A 24,367-nucleotide genomic window follows, 5' to 3' on the forward strand; every position below is an offset into this window, starting at 1 on the left:
ATATTGTGTTCTTGCTCTTGCTTTTCTTCATTTCTTTCTGAGTGCCACAGTGATTTTTCTCTTGATCATTTGACCTTCTCATCAGCGAAAGATGGGCCGACACATTCCTCCGGCTATGAAACAGAGAAACTTATAAAGCGTGAAGTGCTCAAACAACTTCAGCAACCTCTATTTCGAACTTGTCCTCCTTCTCGCGGCCGCTGAGGTGTGACTGAGTGGGACGGCAAATCAAGAGTTGGAGCTGAGTTGATGCCATAATTAGGCGATAGACATTCAGTGCTTTACTTATGCAAAAAAAGAGAAAAAAAAAAGGTCCAGAGAATTTCACATTGACTGCTTATCATCTCATTAAGTTAGTGGAGAAAATCCTGCACATTTTAATGGTCCCAGTGTTATAGCGCAGATGAGGGCAGAGTCACCGCCAGGGGAAGAATAAAATATTTAAGAGCCATTCCAAAGATTTATCACATATTTGAAATGTTCCATTGATGCTGCCGAATTAAGCTCAATGGTATTTCTCACTTATGTTCAGCTTCCTCGCACCACTTTTTCTTTTTTAGAAAAGCAACACCCTGCATCACATTCATACCGTTTACACTCGAGAACTGTCAGATACAACCACAGCCCTTTAACTGTGAATGAGAGAGTAGCTCTTGCCTTGCTTTAAGGCCGATAACAGCACTTTGACTCAATTTTCCTTTTGTTTGGTATGTCAGTAGCAGACTGTATGGGATATAACCAATGAAGTGATAGTTTAGAGGCAGTTTCCAGTTGGTATAGCATGACTCTCTGTTGAGTCAGAGGTATATAAATCAACAGGAAATCCTGTATAAACCTGTCCGATCCAATTTTGTATTTCCAACATGGCTGGCTGCACCTGTCCACGTCTCGCGTTGGGTTTTACTGTGTAGGATTGGTGATTACACACAAGTATCTCCCTGTCTGGCCTGTGTGTAGACTTATTGTGTCTCCTGCACACGTTGCCAGGAAAGTGTGATAATATTTGGGGAGATACAGTACAGTGAACTCACCCTCTAGTAAGGCTCTTAAAAGCAGGCAGCTATAGCGGTGAATTAGTAGATAGAGGAGCAGCGGTATGAGAGTCGATGTCTTGCAGCCAGGGCAAGAGAAAGTACTGTAATTCTGTTAGGAGGGAAATATACGAAGCTTATCCCAGATTGGGTTCTGCACAGATCCCCATGGAGACAGATGAATTTGTCGTCATGGCAAGGGGTCGCCCAGATGGATGGTTCTCATTGGGTGCCAGACGGCTACACGGTGTTATACCGAGAGAGTGTGGTTCAGCAATATAGATAATTATGTCCTAAAAAAGTGCTTATTGAAGGGAGGACGTTCACCTTGCCACCTCACTCAGCTGTTGTCATTCCGGCAGCGTTGCTCATTGTCATCATGCTGGATTGCTGTAATTTCTGCACGCCACACCGTCAATGGTTTTGTGACTCCTCGGGGAACACAAGGTTCAGCGGCTTTCCTTCTACAAATTACAAAGATATCTCCCTCCACCTCCACACAAACAAGCTAACAGGATTTCAGTCTCACTGTCAAAGTCTTAATCTTTATTTAAGCGTCACTGAGTGCTTATCTGAATGTGAATGAGCGAGCGCACCGAGCAAGCCGCCAACGTGTGTTTGTGTGGAGTGTGTTTACTCGTACCTGGCCCTTCAGTGGATTAACATGTTTACATGGCAGCCAATAATCGGTGGCGCTGTGCCCTGGTGGCAGATGGGACATCAGTGTGGTCACTTTAATTAGCGACTTGCAAGCCAGCAAAAAAAAAAAAAAAAAAGATAACTCGGTCACCAGGCTACTGACAAGTGTCTTTAGATGAACCTTTGCCCCACTTGCATCTGCTGCTTGCGTTGCTGTTTTCAGTTATTGGCTTATGGATATACCTCCTACACACAAGCACATGCAAAGACACGGACAGGCACTGTTTCATATGGGTGCACACTTGCTGTCAACTGACGGACGACAATTATTTGTGTCTCTGCTGCTTGTGTTCTGCAAGACCTTCATCCATATCTCCTGATTGATTTAGGCTTGTTATTTGTTGCGCATTAGGGGAATAGAAACCTCAGTTCATCAATGTGTCTTTCGAGATAACACCCGCAAATCATGTTAAGTGGACATCCAATCTTTTAAATAGACTGGGATCTGTTTGACCCCAGGCAACAATTGATTTGCGTATTGCTAATTAATTGAGGTTGTGCTTTGAATCACGACGATGGAAGTGAAATCAGGCTAGTAAGGGGTGTAATTTGACGGATAAAAGCCAGCCAAATGTTGTAGCAAAGATATCAAACGCTATGCAAATGAGCACTTTAAATGGATTTCTCAAACATTGCCAAAAATAGGGTCCAGTCAGATTGCCTAAATGCCTTTTCTTGAGGTTGTTGCTTTTATGATTTGCTGCACCGGGGCGACAGAGGTGTTCTGTGATGATATGAGACAAAGGTAATGAGCTGCTTGTTAGAGTTGCACTTTACAGTATCACACACAGAAACACACACACATGAACAAACAGGCATCCTCACACCGAACAGAAAACATCAGACACCTCATTCCTTACAGCCAGACGAACTCCAGGGAATCTCAATGCCTTACATCCTTTGTTTGTGTGTGTTTGCCTCCGTACGCCCCTGTAACGCTTACACTTCTTGGCAGGGGTTGAATGTAAGGCAGGAATCGCCAAAACTGGAACAACTGGCTTTTCTTTTCTACATTCACCCACACAAAAAAAAGCTCAATTTGCCTGTGTTTTCACGGCTGAGATCAGAAAGTCTGCATTCCTCAAGTGACTGGCTACTTAACTCCAGACATAGGTGTACACACACATGCCTATATCCACCTCTCCATGCACACACACCCTCCCCCCAACCAGTTAGGGTCTTAGCCTGGTGTGGGTCACATGCCCAACCCCTCCTGACTTGGGTCAACCCCCCAGGGCTTCACCACCAGTAGTGCGGCCTGCCGTCATTAAACTCCAACGGATTAGTGGGACACTCCAGTCCACAGCCCAGCAGCCTCCTCGGCCCACCCTGGACGTCCCACCACTGTGTATGGGCAAGACATATTAGGAGCCAAGACGGGATGGTGGAGAATGGAGGAGAAAAAGGATGGGGACACGACCAGGAACAGCACTTAAAATCAACCTTCAACAAATGAATGCAGAGACCAAAAAGTGAAAGAGACTAAATGAATTGTAGAGACAGAAATATAATCCATTGAATGCATTCGGATGTCTATCTCGCAAGGACATTTGCTGTGATACCACACTCAGACAGGATGACCGGTGAGCAGACAGGAACTCGGGGCCCACTTGGGGCCCTATGTTAATGTCTGGCCTGAAGATGAGGGAGACTGTTTTCAGGTAATGACTAGAACAGCAAATTTCATTTTGGCTGTGGACAGAACTTGCAACGGGACCAACTTTTTCAGTCTTGTGTGGCAATTTGTTTGGTTTCACTCCACCGCGTTTTGTTTTGCTTACCAATGCTTATCCTCTTAAAGACTTTATTGTAGTCATTCCTCTGGCTGTTGTTGAGATTAGACACTTGTCGAAGGGGAAAAGTAGAGGCCTTTTGTTGGTTGCTGCTCTCAAGTCTGCTCACACACACTCAGGTTCAATATCTTGATGTTTGTGCTTTCTCTTCCTTTGGCTTTTTCTACAGTATCTTGTTTTTTGTCACTTTTCTTGTCACTGTTCTCTGCAAGGCATTCAAGGTAACCCAGTTTGCTGAAGGTACCTCAGAAATAAATTCATCTTGACCTTATTTTGCTCAGCCGCTGGATCAAAGTCATTGTCACCCAGAACACATGTGCACTCATCGGCAAAACCAGGGCGTTTACAACCGACCCGGTCCACTTGACTTTGAATCATTGCCGTCTTGAAGGGCCCTCTTCATGGCAGGATATGGGAGACTTACTGCTAGACTAACAACAACAACAGACGATGACTGGTGCCTGCAGATTTATGGCTCAGCGGCGTATTCCTTCTTCACATTACTCAGTGTGTGAGAACGCGTGTATGTTGGAGAACGATGATGTAAACAGGCAGGAATGGCAGCGTTTTTCAAGTCCGGACGTGTTGTTTGGACAGTCACGCTCAGGTTGAGATGCCTCCACGGTCCGCAGAGTAAAGTTTCAGAACCGTGTGTGTGTGTGTGTACTGTATGCATTCATGTGCTACTCTCATTACCTCAGCACTACTCTTGACTGCACAGCTGGACCAACGAAGGCTAATACACTCTGAGGGGGGACCTGAGTGATTGCACTCTGTTTGCAGATCAATGCCCTCTCTTCTAATCATCCAAGCATCCAGCCACGCCTGGCCCAAGTGTTTTAATTTGGCGCATTCGAAAAGGCCCCCCTGCAAGCCTTGGCGGCTACAGGATTTAGCCAGATGAATCAGGCCCCTGTTCAAAACGACACATCTGGGGTCATTAACAGGATGGTGAGGGCGGGAGGGGGGGTCTTTTGAAGTCACTTCCTTACTCCTGCCCAATGGGGATGAGGGCTCTTAAATAGATAATAGGTGTCTGGACTATTTTGGGAGCACCTCATATTTAAAGGATTTATTGGTCCATTTCTGCCCCACTCTTTAATTTCCAAATTTGAACTTGGAATTATGTCTGATTGAACTTAATTTGGGTTATTCTACTCTATCACTTGCACTAAATTACCAGGCCATAAGGGACCTTTGGTACCAATCTCCCATTTAAAAAAAAAAAAAGAGAACACAGTCGATTCATTCACTAAGCACTCTGCTGGGTTTGTGTGTCAAAGTTTGACCTTTCACTTGCTTGTAACTGTGTCAGACAATCACAAACACATGTAACTTCCGCCTTGGATTAAACATGCTGGTTATGATGTTTATAGGCATGCTGAAAGAGGTCAGATTACAAGCTTGTGCGGAAGTAGGGCATCCATCCTCACATCATGATAGCTCGACTGTTCTCTCACGCTTGTGAAGCTGGTGCTCACAGATTGCTGCCTGAAGCCAAATGTCATGTAATTCAAACTGACCTCATGGTTGCAGTATAGATTTGGTTGTCTGGCAGCTGCTCCGGTTGACACATAAACACAGTGACTGCCTTTAAACTCTATGTATCATGCGTTATAAGCTTTTTTTTCTATAAACTACGTGGACATTTTTTACAAAAAATCCACTTGAGAGCTTTTTAAAATGTTATTTCACCCACCTGTCTCTGAGATTTCCACTGCCACCACAATACAATGGAAGTGAATGGAATTTTGTTTGTGCAACTCACAGCATTGAACAAACATTTTTGAATAATTCATCTTGCAGTGAACAGTTTTAATGGGAAGAACTTTCTACCAAATAAGTAGTCCCTATTGAAACTGTTGACAGTGTGTTTTCCAGAGTAACTGGGAAACTGTTTCTGGAGAGAAAATTTGCCGTTGATTGTTTTGAAATAACATATTTCTATGCTTTGACCACCACAAACTAAATTCCTCTGACCTCTATCGTATCAGGGTGGTTGCAGATCTCAGAGACAGATATCTCAAAACCCTGGGCGCAAAAAAACAAAACTATTTGCATAGTTAGATACCGCTAGATACCGATATTTTTGTAAGTGATTGAAGAAAGTCAGAAAGAAAAACAAACAACATTGCAAAGATTAGTAACAGATGAATCAGTAATATAATAGACGTGGTGAATGAGTGTAATAAATTAATTTTGAAAAGTATACATATTGACACTTTATCTATGTCACCCATCCCTATTCTCCATCTGGGCCCACCTCCTCTACTCTATCTTCCATCCCCAGTTCCCAAATGGCAGCTCTCAGTGTAAGTAATGGACTCCATGCTGTCATCATGGCTAAGGTTTCCCACTGGGACGTCTTCCTCAGTCTGTATCTCTGTCTCTGTCTCACATGTGGAACACACATGCCTGTGACCCATTGGGGAGATGCATGCAGGGGTTCCAGCTACATCATTCCAGAGGACCAATGGCTTCCTTATTGCTAACTGCTTCCTTTGGCCAGAGGTTAACATGTGGGACGGCCATCATGAATTTGCACTCTAAATCCTTCCAAATGTAGAAGGACTGCTGGAGGGATGAAAGAGGAAGAACCTAAATCTGGTTCTCTCCATGTGTCCCTTTTAATTTACACTCTTTACAGACTAGTCCTCAATTGCACTCAGTCAGCTCTGAGCTTCTGGAAAATAGTCTTGTGCAGCTGATTGTACAATTTTAAAACTTTATCAGAGGGCATTTTTTGTTTCAAAGCATTTCTGATCTTTGCAATCATAAATTTAAAACATCATCAATCAAGTGTAATTTGATAAAACCTAAACCTAAAAGAAAGAAAGTTTTCACAGCCGTTGGCATAAAAATGGGAGTGAAATATGACTGTCAGGATATACTAAACGCTTTGGCCTCTTGATCTCTTTTTCTCTGGCATGTGTGTCTTGTTGATAAGGTTAAAGGTCGCTGACGAGAGTCAGTGGTCATGAGGCCAAGGACCTTTGTAATGCTACCCTGCCGTAACATGCATGACTGATGTGCATGACTTTTACAGCTCTGAACTGTCCTTAAGTCTCTAAACCGGACCAAACCTTTCACCAGAAAGCATCTAGTTCGGTTTCAGGGAGTTTGCTCTCCTTCATTTAGGTCACGTCCAAGAAAGGGTCTCCTTGCATGTTTTCTTCAAAACAGCTCTAAGAGGATAATGGTGGCTTAGCACTGGGTTAAGCTAGGCAATCATCCGGTGGGCGTACATAAGTGATTTGCTGGAAAAGAGTGTGAAAAGAAGAATGGAATATTCTTGTGCCAAAACGGACAGTTTTGCTGGGGCTCGGTGAGGTCACGTAAGGCGATTGTAGCTGTGATGCAGAAGTCACGCGAGGGCCCCCGATGGCCTCGATTCAGCAGCACAACCAGGTGATTGTTCTCCCTATCATTTCACCAGCTTTAGGATTTTCCAATTGTTCACCGGTCAAATCTGATTAGGGGGTCTTGGTCAACCTGAGCCTCTGACAGCGCTGATGAAGTGAGAGTGCGATCAGAGTCAGACAGAGAAAAGCTGCAGCATCTCTACTCATCTCTGGTACTTTACTTCTTTTGGCTGATGTTCATGTCTGGTCATCCAGTTGACTCTGATTTTACATCATGAAGCTGAAAAACTTAACTGTGGGTTTTATGATGTTATTTTTATCTTAAGCATCAATATTTGTTTCAAATCCCCTGTGATAATCTGATCTGAAAAAAAAAACAGCAAAGCAAAACTTGATAGAGAGAGTGCTTTTATTTTTAATTCAGACCATGGTAACAGTGTAGTTGATACGCTACTGCCAAGGAATGCTGGCAGCCCAAATATCTAACCATGGCAGGGGGGGGATCAGCAGCTCCTGCTTGGTCTGAGTTGTGAAACATGCAAAGATGCAGGCGGTCATTGGCAGGAGAGCGATTACTAAAATAAACAAACGAGCATCTAAAAACTGTTTCAATGAAACATTTGGAGGCATTTGGAGAGACGATGGTTTAAAACAACCAGCTAGAAATCTGAGATGGCGTGCAGAGTGAGTGTATGTCTGGCATGGAACCTTTGTGTTAGCTTTTCTTGCGCAGAAAGTGTTGATTTTAGTGAAGCCAAAGCCTCTTAATCATCAATAAGGCCTTCATGCACACACTCACTCACAAGCAACAAACACTGGCTGACAAGACAGGGGGGGGATCCCTGTCCTTAGTTGTGCTTCATCCCTACAAGCCTATCCCGGATTCCCATCTGATCCGAGACTACCAGCCTGCTTGCCTCCCAGCAGGGGCCCTTCTCCTTTGGAGAGAGCTTAACGTGGGACATATGGGAAAGTCTTTGCCTGCCAGATCACTGTCTTTAGACAGGGCCAGTGTCGGATAATGACACACTGGAGACACGGCAAGTAGAATATGGGAACAGAAGATCTGTTGTCAGGCTGATTCGGCAAAGCGGCCACGGGACTGACCGTGCTGTCTGTCGATTGAGCGAAAAGCACTCAGGCTTATATGATGACTGCATGGCCTATTTTAGCCCGGAGACCCACATTTCAGCAATAGTGTCTAGGTCGCTTTATAGCGCTGCGAGAGCAGAGTGCTCGGTGTGCATTCGGATGTCTTTACATATGGAGCTCAGGGATGTCTATACAGTGTTTCTGGCATATTTCCGAAAAAATGGCGGCGTTAAAGGTGAAGAAAAACTCAAGATGGGGTAAGTTTGAGCTACTATTGTCAGCTTTTGTGAGAGGTTTGAAGTACTTTGATCATTTTCAGGTCTGTGAAGGAATTTGTCATTGAAGGCTAGAGCTGTGCAAAGCCGCTGCAGTTTCAATGAATAGCAATAGTTTGTTTGAAGTCTTGATGTCATTGACTTTTGACAGTTAAACAGTAAAGAAGAAGAAAGAGGAAGTTTTTCATTTGTTAACCGCAGGTTTGTTAACCAGTCAGCCTAAGACGACGCAGCATTTCACCTCTAATTGCCCCGGTGTGTTCTGATGATGCGTCACTTTGTTCACCTCCGCAGCTCGTCGTCACATCAAAGCTCTAGACAGCCTGCGATGATGTGTGTATTCTGTGTGTGTGTGTGTGTTTTGGCAAGAAGGAGAGGGGTGTGTTAGCCTGAAGAGCATCAGACCTCCGGCTGGAAATTGATTGGACCCTTAATCGTATTTCCTTGACTGCTGACGAACACAGCGGTTGAAATTCAGCTCGAGCGGCGCAAGGGTCAGGAAAGTCAAAATTTGCTTTCGCCTCTGCATACGCCCCCTTCGAAACACACACACACACACACACACAAACACACCCACCCACACACACACACACACACACACGTTCGTCCTTCTTTGCCTCCCTTCTTCCTTGAATGATGTTTCCAGTGGGTCGTTGGCAAGCACTTTGAGATTAATCACACTATCGCACTGAGCAAGAGTATGTTTTTTATTTAAAGTAATGCTCTGTCATTGCAGAATTATATTCCATCCATCATGTGCATTTAGCAGACTCCCTCTCACATGTAAATAGGTTTTAGGGTGGCTGAATTTACGGTAATGACAAATTACACTATTTATTTTATGGGATGTTTTGCTGGACACTTGTCCCTTCCTGGTATTAGCAGAAATTGCTGCTTCAAAAAGACATATTTGCTCATTTAAATTTGCGCTTTTGGGATTAAATGACTTAGCTGATTTATTAGAGCTTTGATTGAAAAGAAATGCTGTTTAATAGCATTATAAGTGACTTTTTTCAATCAGTTGCATAGCAGGTGTTGAAATGGGATGATAACTAGCAGTTCAGGCAGAATCCTGTATTCAAGACAGAAGAAGACTCTTATTCATGTTTGCACTCCAAGGGCTAGAAACATTTGAGGGGGTTGAAGTAGTTGATGTACCTCAGCCTGTACTTGAGATGTTTTATAGAAGAGCTTGAAGATGTTTTGAAAATGGTAATTACAGATTTAGTTTTTCATGTATTGTCCAAACTCCTTCCTTTCATTGCAAACGGATCCAGTCTTTCTATCCACCTTGAGTCATCCCAGTCCCTCAGCACCACCAAACTACAAAGTCTTTCAGTGCTCTGTACTTGCCATCAAAAGGACCAAAGTCTGTCCAGCGACATGCCACACGTCTGTGTCTTCTGCGACAACAAACTTTGAAATGGAAGCGGTATGGAAAGCGAGGCGCAGCTCCAGAGCAGCCAGGACCTGTTTAGAAACACAAAGGGTCTCTTTCAGGTGTGCAGGAATGCCACAGACCCCTCAAAACAGCCACAGTCCCTCAGCTGAAGCACCATATCCAGACCCTTACCCCCCCCCTCCTCCACCCACCCCCTCCTTCCTCCAGCCACAACACAGAGAAGCAGCGGCATCAAAGTGTTTCTTACTGCTGCTTAGTAATGTGAAGGTCATTGAGGTCTTGCCAGTCACAGCGAGCGTGTTGGGACGTTTGTCTGGAAGTTATGCAGGTATGGCTGTGTACGGCCACGCCAGCTACAAAAACAAATACCATTCATTTCATTTTACATTCATCACTTCCCTGGCTCGTGGCACGTGTTTATATGCATGCCGCGACTGAATAATTTCGACTCCATCTGTTGGCTTGCCTAATGATATTTATGCTATTTCTCATTTCAGGTTTAATTTACATATTTATCCTGCATCTACACTATGTGGGATTAGTTCTATTTGCAGTTTGTACCTGAATAGTAGAGTTGACAAAAATCAACAAATAGGAGGACAATATTTGACTTTTCTATGTGTCTTCTACAAGGCCGATACGACCTGTAGTGGCCTCAGTTTCTCCATTAAAATTGAGTCACATCTGTTTTTTTTCTTTCCTTTTTTTAAGAAAAGATAAATAAGTCATTGACTAAGTCAATAACTCATAAAAATGTCAGATATGAGAGTCTGACTGCCAGTCTGGATCAAAATATATTACATCCTCTGAGAAATAAAACAATTATTTAATCTGTTTCCCAAACTGTGACTATTTCTTGATCAAAACCAAGATTCTAGCTGGAACTTGCAGATCTCCTACTCACTTGATTTCTATTAAAAAGTTGCATACATTATCTATATTCACCTTATTTTCACCTTATTACTACACACACACATGCACAAAAGATTATGTTTTATTTGTGTCATACAAAATGCACAAGATGATGTCATTTCTGGTTACCATATGTGCAACAGTAAGAATTTTTTTTTTTTCCAGGACAGAAAAGTCTTGTGCAACAACTTTCTGGGCGTTTGAACGATCGTGAGCCATTTATCTTTCAGAACTATGACTCAAATGAGATGACGCAAACTATATCTGTAGACGATCACCCGCCTGAGTCCAAGAGTTATGCCTATTCGCCATGCTGATCATGCCTGTTGTTCAGTCCTTGACCCGGCGTCAGCGTTCCACTCCAAAGCTGTCTTTGTCACGTCCTCTTTGCTCTATAGGTTACCGCTGATTAAGGCCAGCATTTAAAACAGGGACTGGAGCAATCTGCCACCAGCTCTGCCCTGCCTGCCCGTTCGACTGTTCACTCAGCAGCTAGAGGCCTGATTACAGTCGGCTTTACGGCACAGCCTGGACAGATGGCGCGGCTAGCACCGTCCCCCTCCGCCCCCGCCTGCCTGTACTTATTCCCACCACAACAGCCTAGGCTGACCAGTGGGGAACCACCAAGAAATTACGACAAAGCATGTGCGAAACATATGAATACAGCAGTTTGATTGGAATATAATGTATGCAAAATACTTAGATTCAGACACTGGGAAAATGTAAAACCAGTATAATCACAGCGGTTTGTCTCAGATGCAACAAAAGAAGAATTGGCTTGACAAGTAGCACAAAGCCTTCTGACACACTGACGAGCACATGAGTCATAGGGTTGGGGACTTGAGAGACAAGGAGGTGATAGTCCCTGCCAACGCACATGATATGCAGCAGACTGGGTGTGAATAAGTGGGTCAGTGTAAATAACCCGATCACATTCGTTCATTTCAGCTCTGTCACATGAGCTCATCCTTTGTTTTGTTTTAACCTCGCTGCAAATCAAACCAGTAAAAGAAGAGTGTCATGAAATTCAGATGATTCCCACCTGACGATGTCAAAAGCCCCTTTCTTTTGTCAGGATGCTCTTTTTTTTTTTAACAAAAGCTGTCTGTCAATCCCCATCCACCCAGTGCTCTTATCTTATCATATATGACTTACATGATCCCAGCTGGGTCCAGGATCATCTTCCGTTGCTTATCTGGTGCAGTGGTAGTCTTATTTTTTTTTTTTTTTTACAGAATCAGAAAGTGACTCCATGTAGGGTCAAAGTACACCCTACAGCTCGAGGGATAAAGATATGGCTCTCATTCAGATGGAAATAGAGAGAAGCACTTTCGCATGCGCTCTTTGGCACCTGTTTTGCATGCAGCTTGCGGTGTTAGCAGCACAAACTAGAAGTGCAGATTGTTTTGAGCAGACCAGGCCTTGAAGGTCAAGGTCACTCGCTTAGTGTTTGCTGCTGTGATTGCACTTAATTCAAGCCATCACCAGACACACATGCAGCTGCATACAGACACACGCCTACAGAATCACACACAATAAGTCATTAAGTACTATGTTTTGCACAATTTTTGTACTCACTCTAGTCATTTGGACAGTGTTCCCTGCATAGTGAACCGAGCAGAAGTTGGGATTCAGTCCAAAAAAATACCACTCATCCGTCTTGTGTCTCTGGCACTGATTCAGTCTCATTTGCTTTTTTCATTTTCACTGTGGACCCATTTGTATGTGTGTGTATGGAAAAATGTGAAAAACAAATGAAGGATGCTATGATCCATTTCTGAACACCAGCATCTCATAAAATTGCAAAAGGGTTTGACCGTAGATCTCATTTTTGGGTGTTTATCGTGGTACCTTTGAGTCTACTCATAATTTTGAAGGCGCTGATGACTCTGGCATCACATCATTTCAGACATTTTAACCCAATATAACCCAGAGGTCCTCAAGCAAGTTCATTTTGGCTGCTCTACAGTCGAGATTAAAAACAAGGCATGTTTTGGTCCTTGGCATCGGGGTTGCTACGCCTTGGAGCAACATGCCTGGGGAGATCTGGCTGGCTTTAACTGCTGCTGGCTATAAAGAAACAATATCCCGGTTATTCAGGATAATCCACAACTCTTGCTGGAGTAATTTGAGTGAGACTTGAGAGAGTCAAAATTAATGCACCAAAAATCCAGAGTAAAATATGTATTTACTGTCAACAATTATAACTTCTGCTCTCCTTAACTTCCCTCTTTATGTTTAAAAAGTTACAGAACTCCCCCTGAAAATCTAGTTTATGTTGACCTCTAGTGGTTTAACTTCTCACCTTGCTGAAGTGATGTAACAGTGTACTCTTACAGTGACCCTGTGGCATCACTGTCGAGTGTGTTAAGAGGTGAAACAGATGTGAAACTTTCAGACAGAAACACTGCTTTTGGTGTTATGTTACTCTTAATTTAACAACCAGGTAACTGTGTGATTAATCATACTGTATGGCACATATTGATGATCTTATGTCTTGTGTGTGCAGGATGGAAGAGACGGTGCGGTCGCTGCTGCAGAATCAGGGAGTCCTGGAGCAGACTGCGGTGGACACAGTGGACATCATGAAGGCCTACAAGGTAAACAAGCATCCCTTGAACTCTTCCTGTCATCACTTTTTTTTTACCAATTTACCAATTTTCTACCAATATTCCATTGATTATTTTGTGGGAATAGGTATCTTAGTTGGTATCTCACTCCTATTTTCCAGCTCAGAGATCCACAGTGTTAAATAAAGCTAGTCTTAGCCAAGGTGAGAGTGCCCATCGCTCATTGCCGACCCTGTTACATAAGAAAAATAGCTGCTGGGATTGAGAAGAGAAGTCGAAGGAATAAGTAATACAGTGTATTTCTGAAGCGCGGGGAGGGGGGGTCACCTCTTGGGTCGCACTTTCACAATATGAATCTCACCATGTTTACACGACATCGCAGCGCTTGAAATGCTTTTGCCTCAGTGTGTCTATCATCAGCGCAGTGTCGTTCACCTCCACCTCCTGAGAGCCTTAACTTGCAGAACAAAAGTTAGTCTAGTATTTATTCAACATCTTTGCTGCTTAATTGTCGTGTACTGATCCTTCTTCTACCACGCTAGAGGCATATGATAACAACAATGTCTGTAAAGCAGCAACCACATTATTGCCATAAAGATCCAACAACTGAAAAGAGTGCAAAATACCTCCAGGGAATAGAGGAAAATGGCATCACTGGTTCAGCTGGTATACAATTAAAAATAGGGTCTTTATGAAATGCGTTTATTATTGTGATTAAAGGACAGAAACAGAGGCTGAAAAAAAATCTTTTTAATGATGAGCGCATATAAAATGACTACCATAAAACTAAACGTCGGTTGTTTTACTGCTTATGCATTCCAGTGCGTACATGAAGTAGAATTGAAACATGGGATTAGCGGCCGTGATAACGTGACTGATATCCTGTTAGTTGCCCTGAGGTGCAAAGGCGTTATCATAAAAATGTGAGGAGACAGCCCGGGTCTTCTGAAATATATGTGAAATGAATACAGTGACTTAATATGCAAATAATGGCTCCGTGCACACAAAATAATCCTCGCCTGGCTTCCCCAAGACACAAACGAATTATATGGAGGAGTTATGACAGGAATGTGATAAAAAAAGTGTGAAGTGTGGGATTTAATGAGACTTTGAACTGATGACGTGTTTCAGATTGACCCCAAACATACTGTAAACAACGTCACTGTGTAAGATAACGAACTTTATATTCTTTGTGGATAGAACATACAGTATAACATATAGAGAAAATAGTCCTCAAATTGCTTTTTTTTAACACTAACAATCCTAAATCTACAGAGAAAAGCAGCACTCTTTAATATTTCAGGAGTTGGAAACACAGTTTACATGATTAAAAGCGACGTATCATGCACGTTTTGTGGTCTATATTAACATTCTTGGGCTCTACGGGAATATCTTTGCATTATTTACAGTTCAAAAACCTCCCTATTTATCTTATACTGGCTGCTCAGTTAAGCCTCTGTCTCAAACAGGCTGTTTTAGCTCTTGTCTAAGGCCCCCCCTCCGGATGAGCCCACTCATGTCTCACAGGGAACCATGTTTAAAAACCTGAAGACTGATTAAGTGATTATCTTGTTCTGTCTATCGACTAATTATTTCAGCGCTAACTTTTCCCAAATATGTTTTAATTCCTAAACTTTATCCTGATATTGCTGAAGCCTCAACTTTATCTCAAAGGTCCCTAAAGTGCTTACAAATAGCTCATCTATTGCTCTAATATAAACTATAAGCTGATTTTCATACGGTTGTCACACAATCCTTTATACAAAACATAATAGCTACATTTTTGTTCACAAAATCGTGCGAGAGCCTGATTTGAAAGAGGATAATGAGGATTAAATCTCTACTTCCTCGCTGATGTATAGTATGTGCTTTGCTCCGGTGAGCAGCAGTGGATGGTTATTGTCAAAGAGAATAAACTTGGAGGGTTATTATGCTATTCCCTGTTGCTGTATTACTGAACTCCAGACGTTTCCTACGCAGTGATGCGCTCCTGCTGCAGAAGTATTCTGTGTATTCAGCAGACAAACTCAATAACTTGAAAGGGCAGCGTGAGGGACACGGTTCCCTCCCCTCTCCCACTCCAGTCTCTCTCTGTGGAGATTATTACCAGGCCCTTTAACACTGTCTGATGAGCTGTCTCTCAAAAGCAAACCGCAGCCTTCACTGGTTAGCCCCGGCAAACAAACTTAAAAACCGCGACTATAAAGTATCGCCTGGAACACAATTGTCTGATGGAATCAAACAAGATTGAAAACCTAATATGTGTTTAAAGGAGATTGGATCAAGCTGGAAACAAAGCGCTCTGAAGGACATTATTTCCAATTCCTATTAGGGGGAGAGAGGCAGCTTGTTCACTGCTGCATTTGGATATAAAAGCAAAGAGTTGCAGCCATCCATCAGTGCTACGAACCTCAACTTTGTCCAGCACATTAACCATAGGTATCCTCAGGTTTGACAATTGTCTGTCAGGTAGGGATGAAAAATGTAACACGTGTGCACAGTGATATATTACACTCTACTAACTAAATACCTCTGTGTCATTTGAAGAAAAACTACTATTCATTCAAAGAAGATGTCAAAGTCAGTCGAACTAGGTGCAATTATACCTATATTGTTAAAGGAGAAAATGATACAGAACAGCTGAATTTAGGATAAATCATATATATTTCTATTGTACTTTTAATTAAAGAGGAAAAATACCCTCCCAATGAAATTTTAGACCCATTTTTTCTGGCTTTTCTCTATCCTTTGCTCCTTTTTTTCTTGTGAAATAGCGGATAGCTTTACCTCTTCAGGCCTCTTGACTGTTATTCAAATGAAACAATCAGAGAGGTTCAGAGGAGAAAGTCACCCTTTTTATTGAAGTGCTCAAAACTCATCAATAAATTCAACCTGTGACTAGCGCTCGCGAGCCGATACCGCTTTATTTTGAAGGGTCGCCAGCCGAAAAGGTCAGGGTATAAAATTCCAGAGAATTGTCAGAAATGCCCGTCATGATTTGGCAGAGCCCGAGGTGACGACTTGAAATTGCTTATGTTTTCGTTTTTTTTTTTCAGCCAAAAGTCCAAATGCCATAGTTATTCACTTATAAAAGCTGACAATCTTCACATTCAAGAAGTTGGAACTTGCAAATGTTCGAAAGATACTTTTGTAATTACCAAATATTTGTTTGGTGGATAGATGTTTTGTTAGTATATACTGACTTTTAGGCTCCAAACATTCCCTTACAAAGATGAATAATGAGTGTCACAGAGAGCTTATTGTGTTTTCTTTCTGCAGTTCAGTGCTAGCCAGACAGCGCCTAATTAGTAGCTAATTATTACTAGTAGTAAATTATCGCAGATGCAGGGCCAAGAAGCCAAAAAAAAAAAAAAAAAACAAGTGAAAAGAGACAGAGGAGTAGATAGCTGGCAGAGAGACTGAGAAAGATTTTCAAAGCCAGCCGAAGAGACAGAAACATACTGAAGTCAAAGAGGGAGAGTCCTCAAGGTCACTGCCACTCTTTGGAAAACAAGTGAAACATGATTAGGGATTAGGGGATGTTTTGGAGCTCTGTTGTTGAAGCTGCCTCCCTTTTGTCCCATCTGCCCATCTGATCCTCTCTCCCCTTTCTTCTCTCCCATCTCACTCCTTTCCTACATCTTTCACTCTCTCCTTGCCTCTGATTTCTGCCTTTCACGCCTCCTTACCCGTTTTTCATCTCCCACGTATTGCCCTCAAACATTTGTCATACCTCTCTTTTGAACACTTTCTTCCCATCTGCTCTGGTTTTTACTTGCCAACCCCCCCACCACCACCCCCCCAACCCCCCTCTTCCTTTTCTTCTCCTTCTTTCACTTTCTTTCCCTCTAACCTCCTCTCGTTGTCTGTGCGTCAGGATAAACTCTCAGAGGAAGTGCAGAAACAGCACGACGGCCCCGAAGAGAGCGGCTCCCTGCCGGCGTCTCAAACGGAGCCAGACCCCGGGCCGCCTGGGCCGGCGAACGCCGATCCTGATGCCAGCCAAGCAGAAGAGGACAAAGACAAAACCAAGCTCCTTCTGGAGCGCCTCAAGGCCCTGGAGGTAGCACCCTTCTTCTTTTTTCTCTCTACCTTTACTGCTTTGACTTTTCCTTTGTTTCCTTTTCCTCCACCTACCTTTGTTCTGCTTTGTTCTCCTTCACTCCTGCCCCTTCATTCTTCTTCGCTTCCACATTTCCAGCCACCGCTGGCTATCCTTTGTGGCCAGCCTGTCTGCCAGTTGTCAGAGTCCTTGCTCAGTTGTGTCTGAAAGCATGACAGCTCATCAAATTCTCCGGTCTTCATCGTTTGGAGAGCAAAGTCATCCTAAGAGAGTCGCCACGGGGGCCTCAGGCTGTACTTCAGCTTTGGTTTGTTTTCCTCTGCGGTCTGGGATTTGAGCTGCGCTCCACCACAAGCCCCAAGCCACAGCCGAAGCAGGAGCGCAGCATGTTGATTGTTTCCTACTGAAGCCACTGGACACACATCCTCTCAGATCTTCTCAGCAATTAAAGGACTCAAACTTAATTAAATTAGGCCTCCAGTCTTACCTACTCATTCCTAAGTGACTCAACGCGACTTCTTGATGTTACTGTGGTGGACGACAATCTTCATCTTAAATCATGTACAGTTTTTACAAGACAATAAAACAAATGATGCCAGTATTCAAGAAACTGACTGACAGCCCCATCTCGAAAGTAAGAAAAATATCAAAAAAACAAGAAGTTTTAGAAATAAATAATCATAATAATTGAGAATGATCTGTGTCTTTGAGTACACACACATAAAGAGAGGTCATGCTCAAGAGAAAGAGAAAAGTAAAAAGAGCGAGTCTCTAGGATGTGTTCTCCCTTTTTGCCAGCATTACACTCAAGCCTACCTGGTAGAAAATAGACCCTAATTACAGCAAAGTGGCAGGTAATTGCCTGTTGCTCCTCAGCTGTAAGTTATCTTCAGAGCCTGGCAGGAAGTATGGTCAGCCTGTCCTGGTGATCCATTTGATTAAGTACATTACCTAAACATTACATTTTAAATGACTTTATCAAAAGTTATCTGCCATTTTATTCCATTCTGCTGCGAGGGTGATGGATGCCCCGCTGGCTAAAGCAGCAAGAACAAAGCAGAGGCAATACATCACTGCCTTGCATTGTGCATAAACTCCACTGACACTAAGTAAGCACTGCCCAGCTCTGATTTCTCCTGCTCTACTGATACTGTTCATTAACTTGGCAGACAAGCACCACAGTCTGTAGCTGGGGCTTAAATGAATCCAGCCAGATTTTGGGAGAAATGGCCCTATGGTTACCTTACTTGTTGAGTAATGAGAACATAAAAAGAGGGGACTTGTTTTACCCAAAAAGTGAAAAAAAAAACATACATATTGGCAAGAAACTTGTATGGTACATCAAGTGCACTGCAGGTGTTTACTGCAATATTATTTTAAAGTTGCATCACTCAGTATTTTTTACATTTAATGATGAAATTGTTATGTGTAATGGGAAATATGTCGCTCATACTGACAAACCCAACTCTGCAGATCCTCTCAGTTATGTGAAGCTTTTTAGCCTTCTTAGCTCATTATTTTGGTTTTCCGACTCACGAGCTCCCATAATCATGTTTCCAGCCATAGCAGACTGGTGTTTTTTTTTAGTGAAAAATAAAAATAAATCCACAGTATATTACCTCTCCAGCACCCAACAGAAGACAAACAAAGTTAGCAACTAGCTAGTGAACAAAGTGGAACATCTAGCAGCTAAAGAGCCGAATATTTTTCTCAGGAAATGGAGGTGGAGACCAAATCAGAGCGGAAAGTAGAGTGAATATTGGACTTACATTAATCAAGTGGCCAGGCACATCACTCCAAATGAATGCTAATGCTAGTATTAAATTAATGATTGTTTGCCAACACACATCACCAGTTTAAAGATAATATATCAGATGTTGTGTTTGCTGTATGTAAAGGCAAAACTCACTTACTGTAACATTCATAGGCTTTAAAGTTATTGTATTTTACAGTAACCATTTTTTATTCCTCAATGATCTTAAAATATTAGGGTATTACAGTATGATAATACTGCAATGGTATTATAAACAGTAGTATGCCAGTTCAGAACAGATGCCTTAATTATATATAAGTACTAAATAGCATGACAGCAGGACTGTCTGGTTTGAGTAGGTGGGCTTAGAATCAATATCTTGAGTCTCACAGAGCATCATATACAAACTTATTGATTTATAACACAGTTGAGATTCTGGTCTCAATACCAACAATGTTTTTTTTTCTTCTTTTTTCGTTTGTTTGTGCCAATTACCCATCATCCTCCTCTCCTTAACCATTTTTCCCGGTGTTGTGGAGAAATCGGCTCCCTTCCCTTCCTCATCAATTCGCTGCCATTCATTCTTGTACAGCATGACTAACAACTCGCACAAGCTGGAAAAATGCCGCAGCGACATAATCCATCACAGTAAACACGGTTATGTCAGAGTCTTACTTTGTATCGTCGCTTTGAAATTAAACAGCATTTCTCTGGTTGTTGCCTGTTCACGTATCAGTGCGTGCATTACATTTTTCCCATGCTTGCTTGCCAATCACTTGACAGCTGCAGGAAGACATGGAAGCCTGCGCCTGCAAACAACCACAAACTAACATGTCACATATCTTTCTATATGATGCCTGTTTGCTAAGAAAGCACTTTATTTCAAGGTTTTTCCATCGTATCTACAAAACAATGTTACAGCACAGTATTGAAATAAAGTTCAAATGACATTCGGATTCTCACTTCAACGCTTAAAGGCTTGTGTGCCACTGAACAAAAGCAGCAAAACATTTATATCAGGGATGAGGTAACAAAACACTCTCAAGTGGCATCCTGTAACAATGAACTGGGGAGTTATATAACACCTCGTACAGCTGCTTCAGTTAGAAAAAGGGGCTCTTGTGTAAGTGTAGCACAGATTAAGTTGTGTAAAATATGTGTTTTTTTAAAAAAAAAATGCAATTCCTGATAGGAATATGTGAGAAAGTTTTAATTATATGATGAATAAGATGTCAAGGGTTTTTAAAGGTGTCTTCTAAAAATAGAAATTCCATTCACAAACCAACACATAAGACACACAAGCTTTCTTTAGGTCATCCATTACATTTGTGCCAGTAACCATGCTCTAGGCCTCAAGGCTTTAATTAGATAGTGTTTCTTCCTCGATGGTGCAGTTGGGATGTTTTGGGTTGTAATTATGTTTCCCATGTTTTCATCAAGGGATTGGTAGTTTCTACTAAAGGGCAGAGGGTGAGAGAAGCAAGGCTGCCTGACAGCTTCTAATATGCTGCCTGCCTCTGACAAATTGGAAACTCCCAGAGATCAATAGGGCACCGCCTCATCGCTTGGCAAGTGAAGAAGATATTCTTATTAGGTCCAAACTCCAAATGGCTAGCTGCCGCCCCAAAGTTCAGCATCATAACTTCCATCCCCTTGACCTTTTTCTCTGTGGGACTTTGTAAATTTTTTATTGGCCATCCCGGTTCAGCTTTGACATATGACCTTTGTGAGGCTAGTCTCCTCTTAGCCGCAGCTCAGCTTGATTGCCACTTCTGTCTCCATCCGTGTTGTTTTGTTGCATCAAATGTAACCAAAGGCACAACAGGGTTTGTGTTGCTTTGACACTGAACGTGTTTGACTGTGTGCTCTTTGCAGGAGAAGAATTCTGCCTTGGCCTTGGAGAACGAGAGCCAGAGGGAGCAGTATGAACGTTGTCTAGATGAGGTGAGTACACACCTTGTTTATCTTGTCTGAATCCAAAGCACATTCAAGGGCGCCGTGCGACTCACCAGATGTTTTACTTGCCTTGAAAATTCCACAAGTGTTTGTTGATTTTTTTCTTGTGAACAGACTAAGTAGTGTTGTGGGGTTTAAGATTAAGCTTTTAATGAGGTCCTGCGTAGGGCAGACTGTTTCCCACAAGTTTATACAAGTCTAAATTTACTTCAGGCACAAGTGAATTGTTGATATTAACAATTCAAGTGTCTCATAATTTTCAGGCACTAAAATCTCCCTTCCCTCATGGTAATAAAGAGGCTAAAATGTTCCACCTGCACTAAGCAAACCTTTAATATTAGTTCCCTTAAGTATGATTTATGCAAAAACTTTTCTGGTAACCATGATGTTGCTCTTATGTACTATTTAGGAACCTTTACTGAAAAAAAGCTGAAATATTGGAGAGCATGTTTTTGCAGATATACAGCAAATGCACCATCATACCAATAACCAATGGTCAAAACTGATTTGTGTTATTATTTGTATTAATTTTGTAATAAACAGACTAAAAAGCTGTTAAATAGCCTTAACCTGATGTGAACCGGTGTTGCTGAAGTAGTAGTTTACATCCTCTGCCCTCTGGTTATTTGTGAGAGCTTGATAAGTGCTGTTTAGGGGGCCACATGAGGGGAATAAACCATCCCGGCTCTTGGCTGTGCCTGCTTGCTGAATCACTCCGGGTGGGTGGGAGGGGAACACTGCTACGGGGAAATATGTCTAGCAGGGCCAAGTTGGCTAATTTGTCCCTGAACCAACCAGCTCAGCAGACTGAGCAGATCTGCCGGAGGGTTGGAAAGACAGGTGAGAGAAGAAGGGGGGAATGTAAAGGGAAAGAGTGAGGAAGAAGATAGAAACTGAGTGATAAAATAAAAAAAAAGAAAGGGAGGGGTGGATTTTTTTGTGATATAGCTGTATTAGAGTTTGCATCCTCCGCGGATTGTCCTCGTTTCTGTTCTGCTTCCCTGCCCTCGCTAAGATGGCTCAGCTTGGCTTTGTTGTGTTTACTTGTCAACTGTTTTCCTATGAGGCTGACTTTCGTGGACGGAAAGCTTGGTAATGATCCTGTTTTGATGACTGAGGCTGTCTGTGTTCCTCTAATGACTGCACACAGCAACAGTGAAAAATCTAAAGTTTGCTTTGTAACAGAAGGGATGATTATGTCAGACCAGCTGCTTGTCTAAATTTTAGTGTGTGGGCATTTGTAGTTTAATTACTTGTATCAAAGTCATACTGTGTCTCCAATCAGAGTTCAAATTCTTAGTCCAAGACCATTAAACCAGGTTTTGTTTGATCACTCGGGGTATTTTACGAGAGGCAGATCTTTAATTTGCGGTTCGAGAAGCAGGGCTCATTTCACCATATTTACTCCCATCTCTCCTCATTCAATAAACAAGAGCGAGTGCACTCGAAAGAGCCGATGTAGCTTCACACAGTATTAATGAGCAATCAATGGGCGGTAATTCAAGCCGCTTCTCCATCGGCGTTGTGGTCTGAAGTGCGGGCGGGTGTGAGCCGCTGTGAGACCGAGACCTAGGCACAACAGCACTTAAGCCAGGCGCACCTCCGCTCCTACAGCAACCCGGAGATGTCAATACCCACCGCTGGGAACTGAGAGTTAATTTTTTTGTACAGTCACGGGTGTAAAAGAGACTCTCACACGCACACACACACATCGGAAAGTAGCTCATAATAATTCATCTTATGCGTAAATTGGCTGCTGAGGAAGTCTTGCAAAGTGCGGCGTTAGCAGTGCAAAGGCTGCCTACAGAGGCCTGTAAGGGTCATAAGAGTCAAAAGGCCTTATCACTGTGCCAAGGAAGCTAAGTTAAGATTCAATGATGCATTGTTTTTCTTTATTTCCATGTCTGATTTAGGTTGCCAATCAAGTTGTGCAGGCACTTCTCACCCAGAAGGTTTGTCTCTTATTTGTTTCTTTTCTCAGATTACCTGTATTACATAATCATTGTGATGCATTTTGATGATCATATACTGTAATTTTTCTACCTATTATACATTTGTAAACATGAAGAACGTTATACTTGACAGCATTTCCTGATATGCTTTCTGCTTCTCAATCAAGGATCTGAGAGAGGAATGTCTGAAGCTGCGAACTCGAGTCTTTGACCTCGAGCAGCAGAATCGGGCGCTGGGTATTTTGTTCCAGCAGAGGATCAAACCCGCCTCGGACTTGCTTCTCCAGGTACGCCGCCCACCCAGAGTGCAACCTTTAAAAGCATAAATAAGAAACATTTCACACCAATCATGGCTGGCTGATGAGGAGACTCCAGGCAGAAATGATAAATATCCTTCCATTAACCCCGACTCTACACTACTGACACAGAATTGAGTATCAGCAGTTATCTGAATGGAAAACGTGGATAAAAGCTATAAAAATCACTTTTAAAAAACTACTATAAAGGCTAGTTTGAACTTGGAAGATCCACTAACTTCACCCTCCCCTACAGATGTTGTATGTTTATCCATAGCAGGAATCCCTCCTCCTCACAGTGCTTGCTCACACCCTTGCAAAAGAAGAAGCAACTCCTCCAGTAAACATGACCGAGCACTTATTCTCATGCATTTGAAGTTGTTTTTCATTTGGATTTTTATTAAACTGCTCTGGGGTCTCAGTCAGAGACAGAGGCTGCAAAGAGGATGGTAAATACTTAAAAAAAAACTCCTCTCATACATAACTCTTTATCAATCTTTTTCCCTCCTCAGAAGCTGTTGTTTGGTCTGTTTTTCTGTTTTGAAGCAAAGATAAAGGAAGTACAGGCCTTAAAGCGCACACAGTTCCCTTGCTTGTTGTGCATATTGGTACAAATTGAAGTAGATGGTTCACACATGCAGGACATACATTAAAAGTCTCTATGGGACAATGAAATCGACTATTTAAGAAAAGGGTGTAAAAAGGCAAACATAAACTTTAAATTACCTCAAGAAAAAGTCAGCATCCTCCCCCACAAAAAAAAAAACTACCACCACAAAATCAGAATACAAACATGCAATGATTTTATGCTTCCGTTGCAGTTTTGCTGCACTGGAACTATGTAATCTGCTACATAAAGGAAAGACTTGTCTCCTTCACATCCTTCAGAAAAACACAAATTTGAACCAGCAACCATCTAGTCTCTCCTCTGTAACCATCAGACAACCACCACTATATTTATATCTTCACACAGCTGACATTCTGTTTAGTCGATCCCTCATCGGCGGCTGGAAATTGCCTCAGTTCATGTTCGGTCCCTTGGAAAACATCAATTTTCAGAAAAGTGTCTGTGTGTGCATTCCAGCTTGATTTTTAAGGTGTAATTATGAGACAGATGGACCTGCCTACCCATCTATTGTCAACAGTGATATAGCATTGCAGGGCAATAAGGTCAGCGTGGAAAGTAGGATTTCACATAATTGTGCAAATTG

At 42.4% G+C, this 24,367-nt stretch overlaps 1 protein-coding gene across 8 annotated transcripts in view; it reads left to right on the forward strand.

Moving 5' to 3' along the window:
• LOC122976610 (nck-associated protein 5-like) overlaps positions 1–24,367 on the forward strand; it is a 136,493-nt gene that overhangs the window by 82,633 nt on the left and 29,493 nt on the right. For all 8 annotated transcript variants that reach the window (XM_044345183.1, XM_044345188.1, XM_044345187.1 and 5 more), the window contains 5 exons: positions 13,076–13,166; positions 17,014–17,199; positions 20,828–20,896; positions 22,822–22,860; positions 23,028–23,147. In XM_044345183.1, coding sequence (XP_044201118.1) covers positions 13,076–13,166; positions 17,014–17,199; positions 20,828–20,896; positions 22,822–22,860; positions 23,028–23,147 — 505 coding nt within the window. The remainder of the gene's footprint in view (positions 1–13,075; positions 13,167–17,013; positions 17,200–20,827; positions 20,897–22,821; positions 22,861–23,027; positions 23,148–24,367) is intronic.

This window comes from Thunnus albacares, chromosome 24, assembly GCF_914725855.1.
Source record: "Thunnus albacares chromosome 24, fThuAlb1.1, whole genome shotgun sequence".
Classification (NCBI taxonomy): domain Eukaryota; kingdom Metazoa; phylum Chordata; class Actinopteri; order Scombriformes; family Scombridae; genus Thunnus; species Thunnus albacares.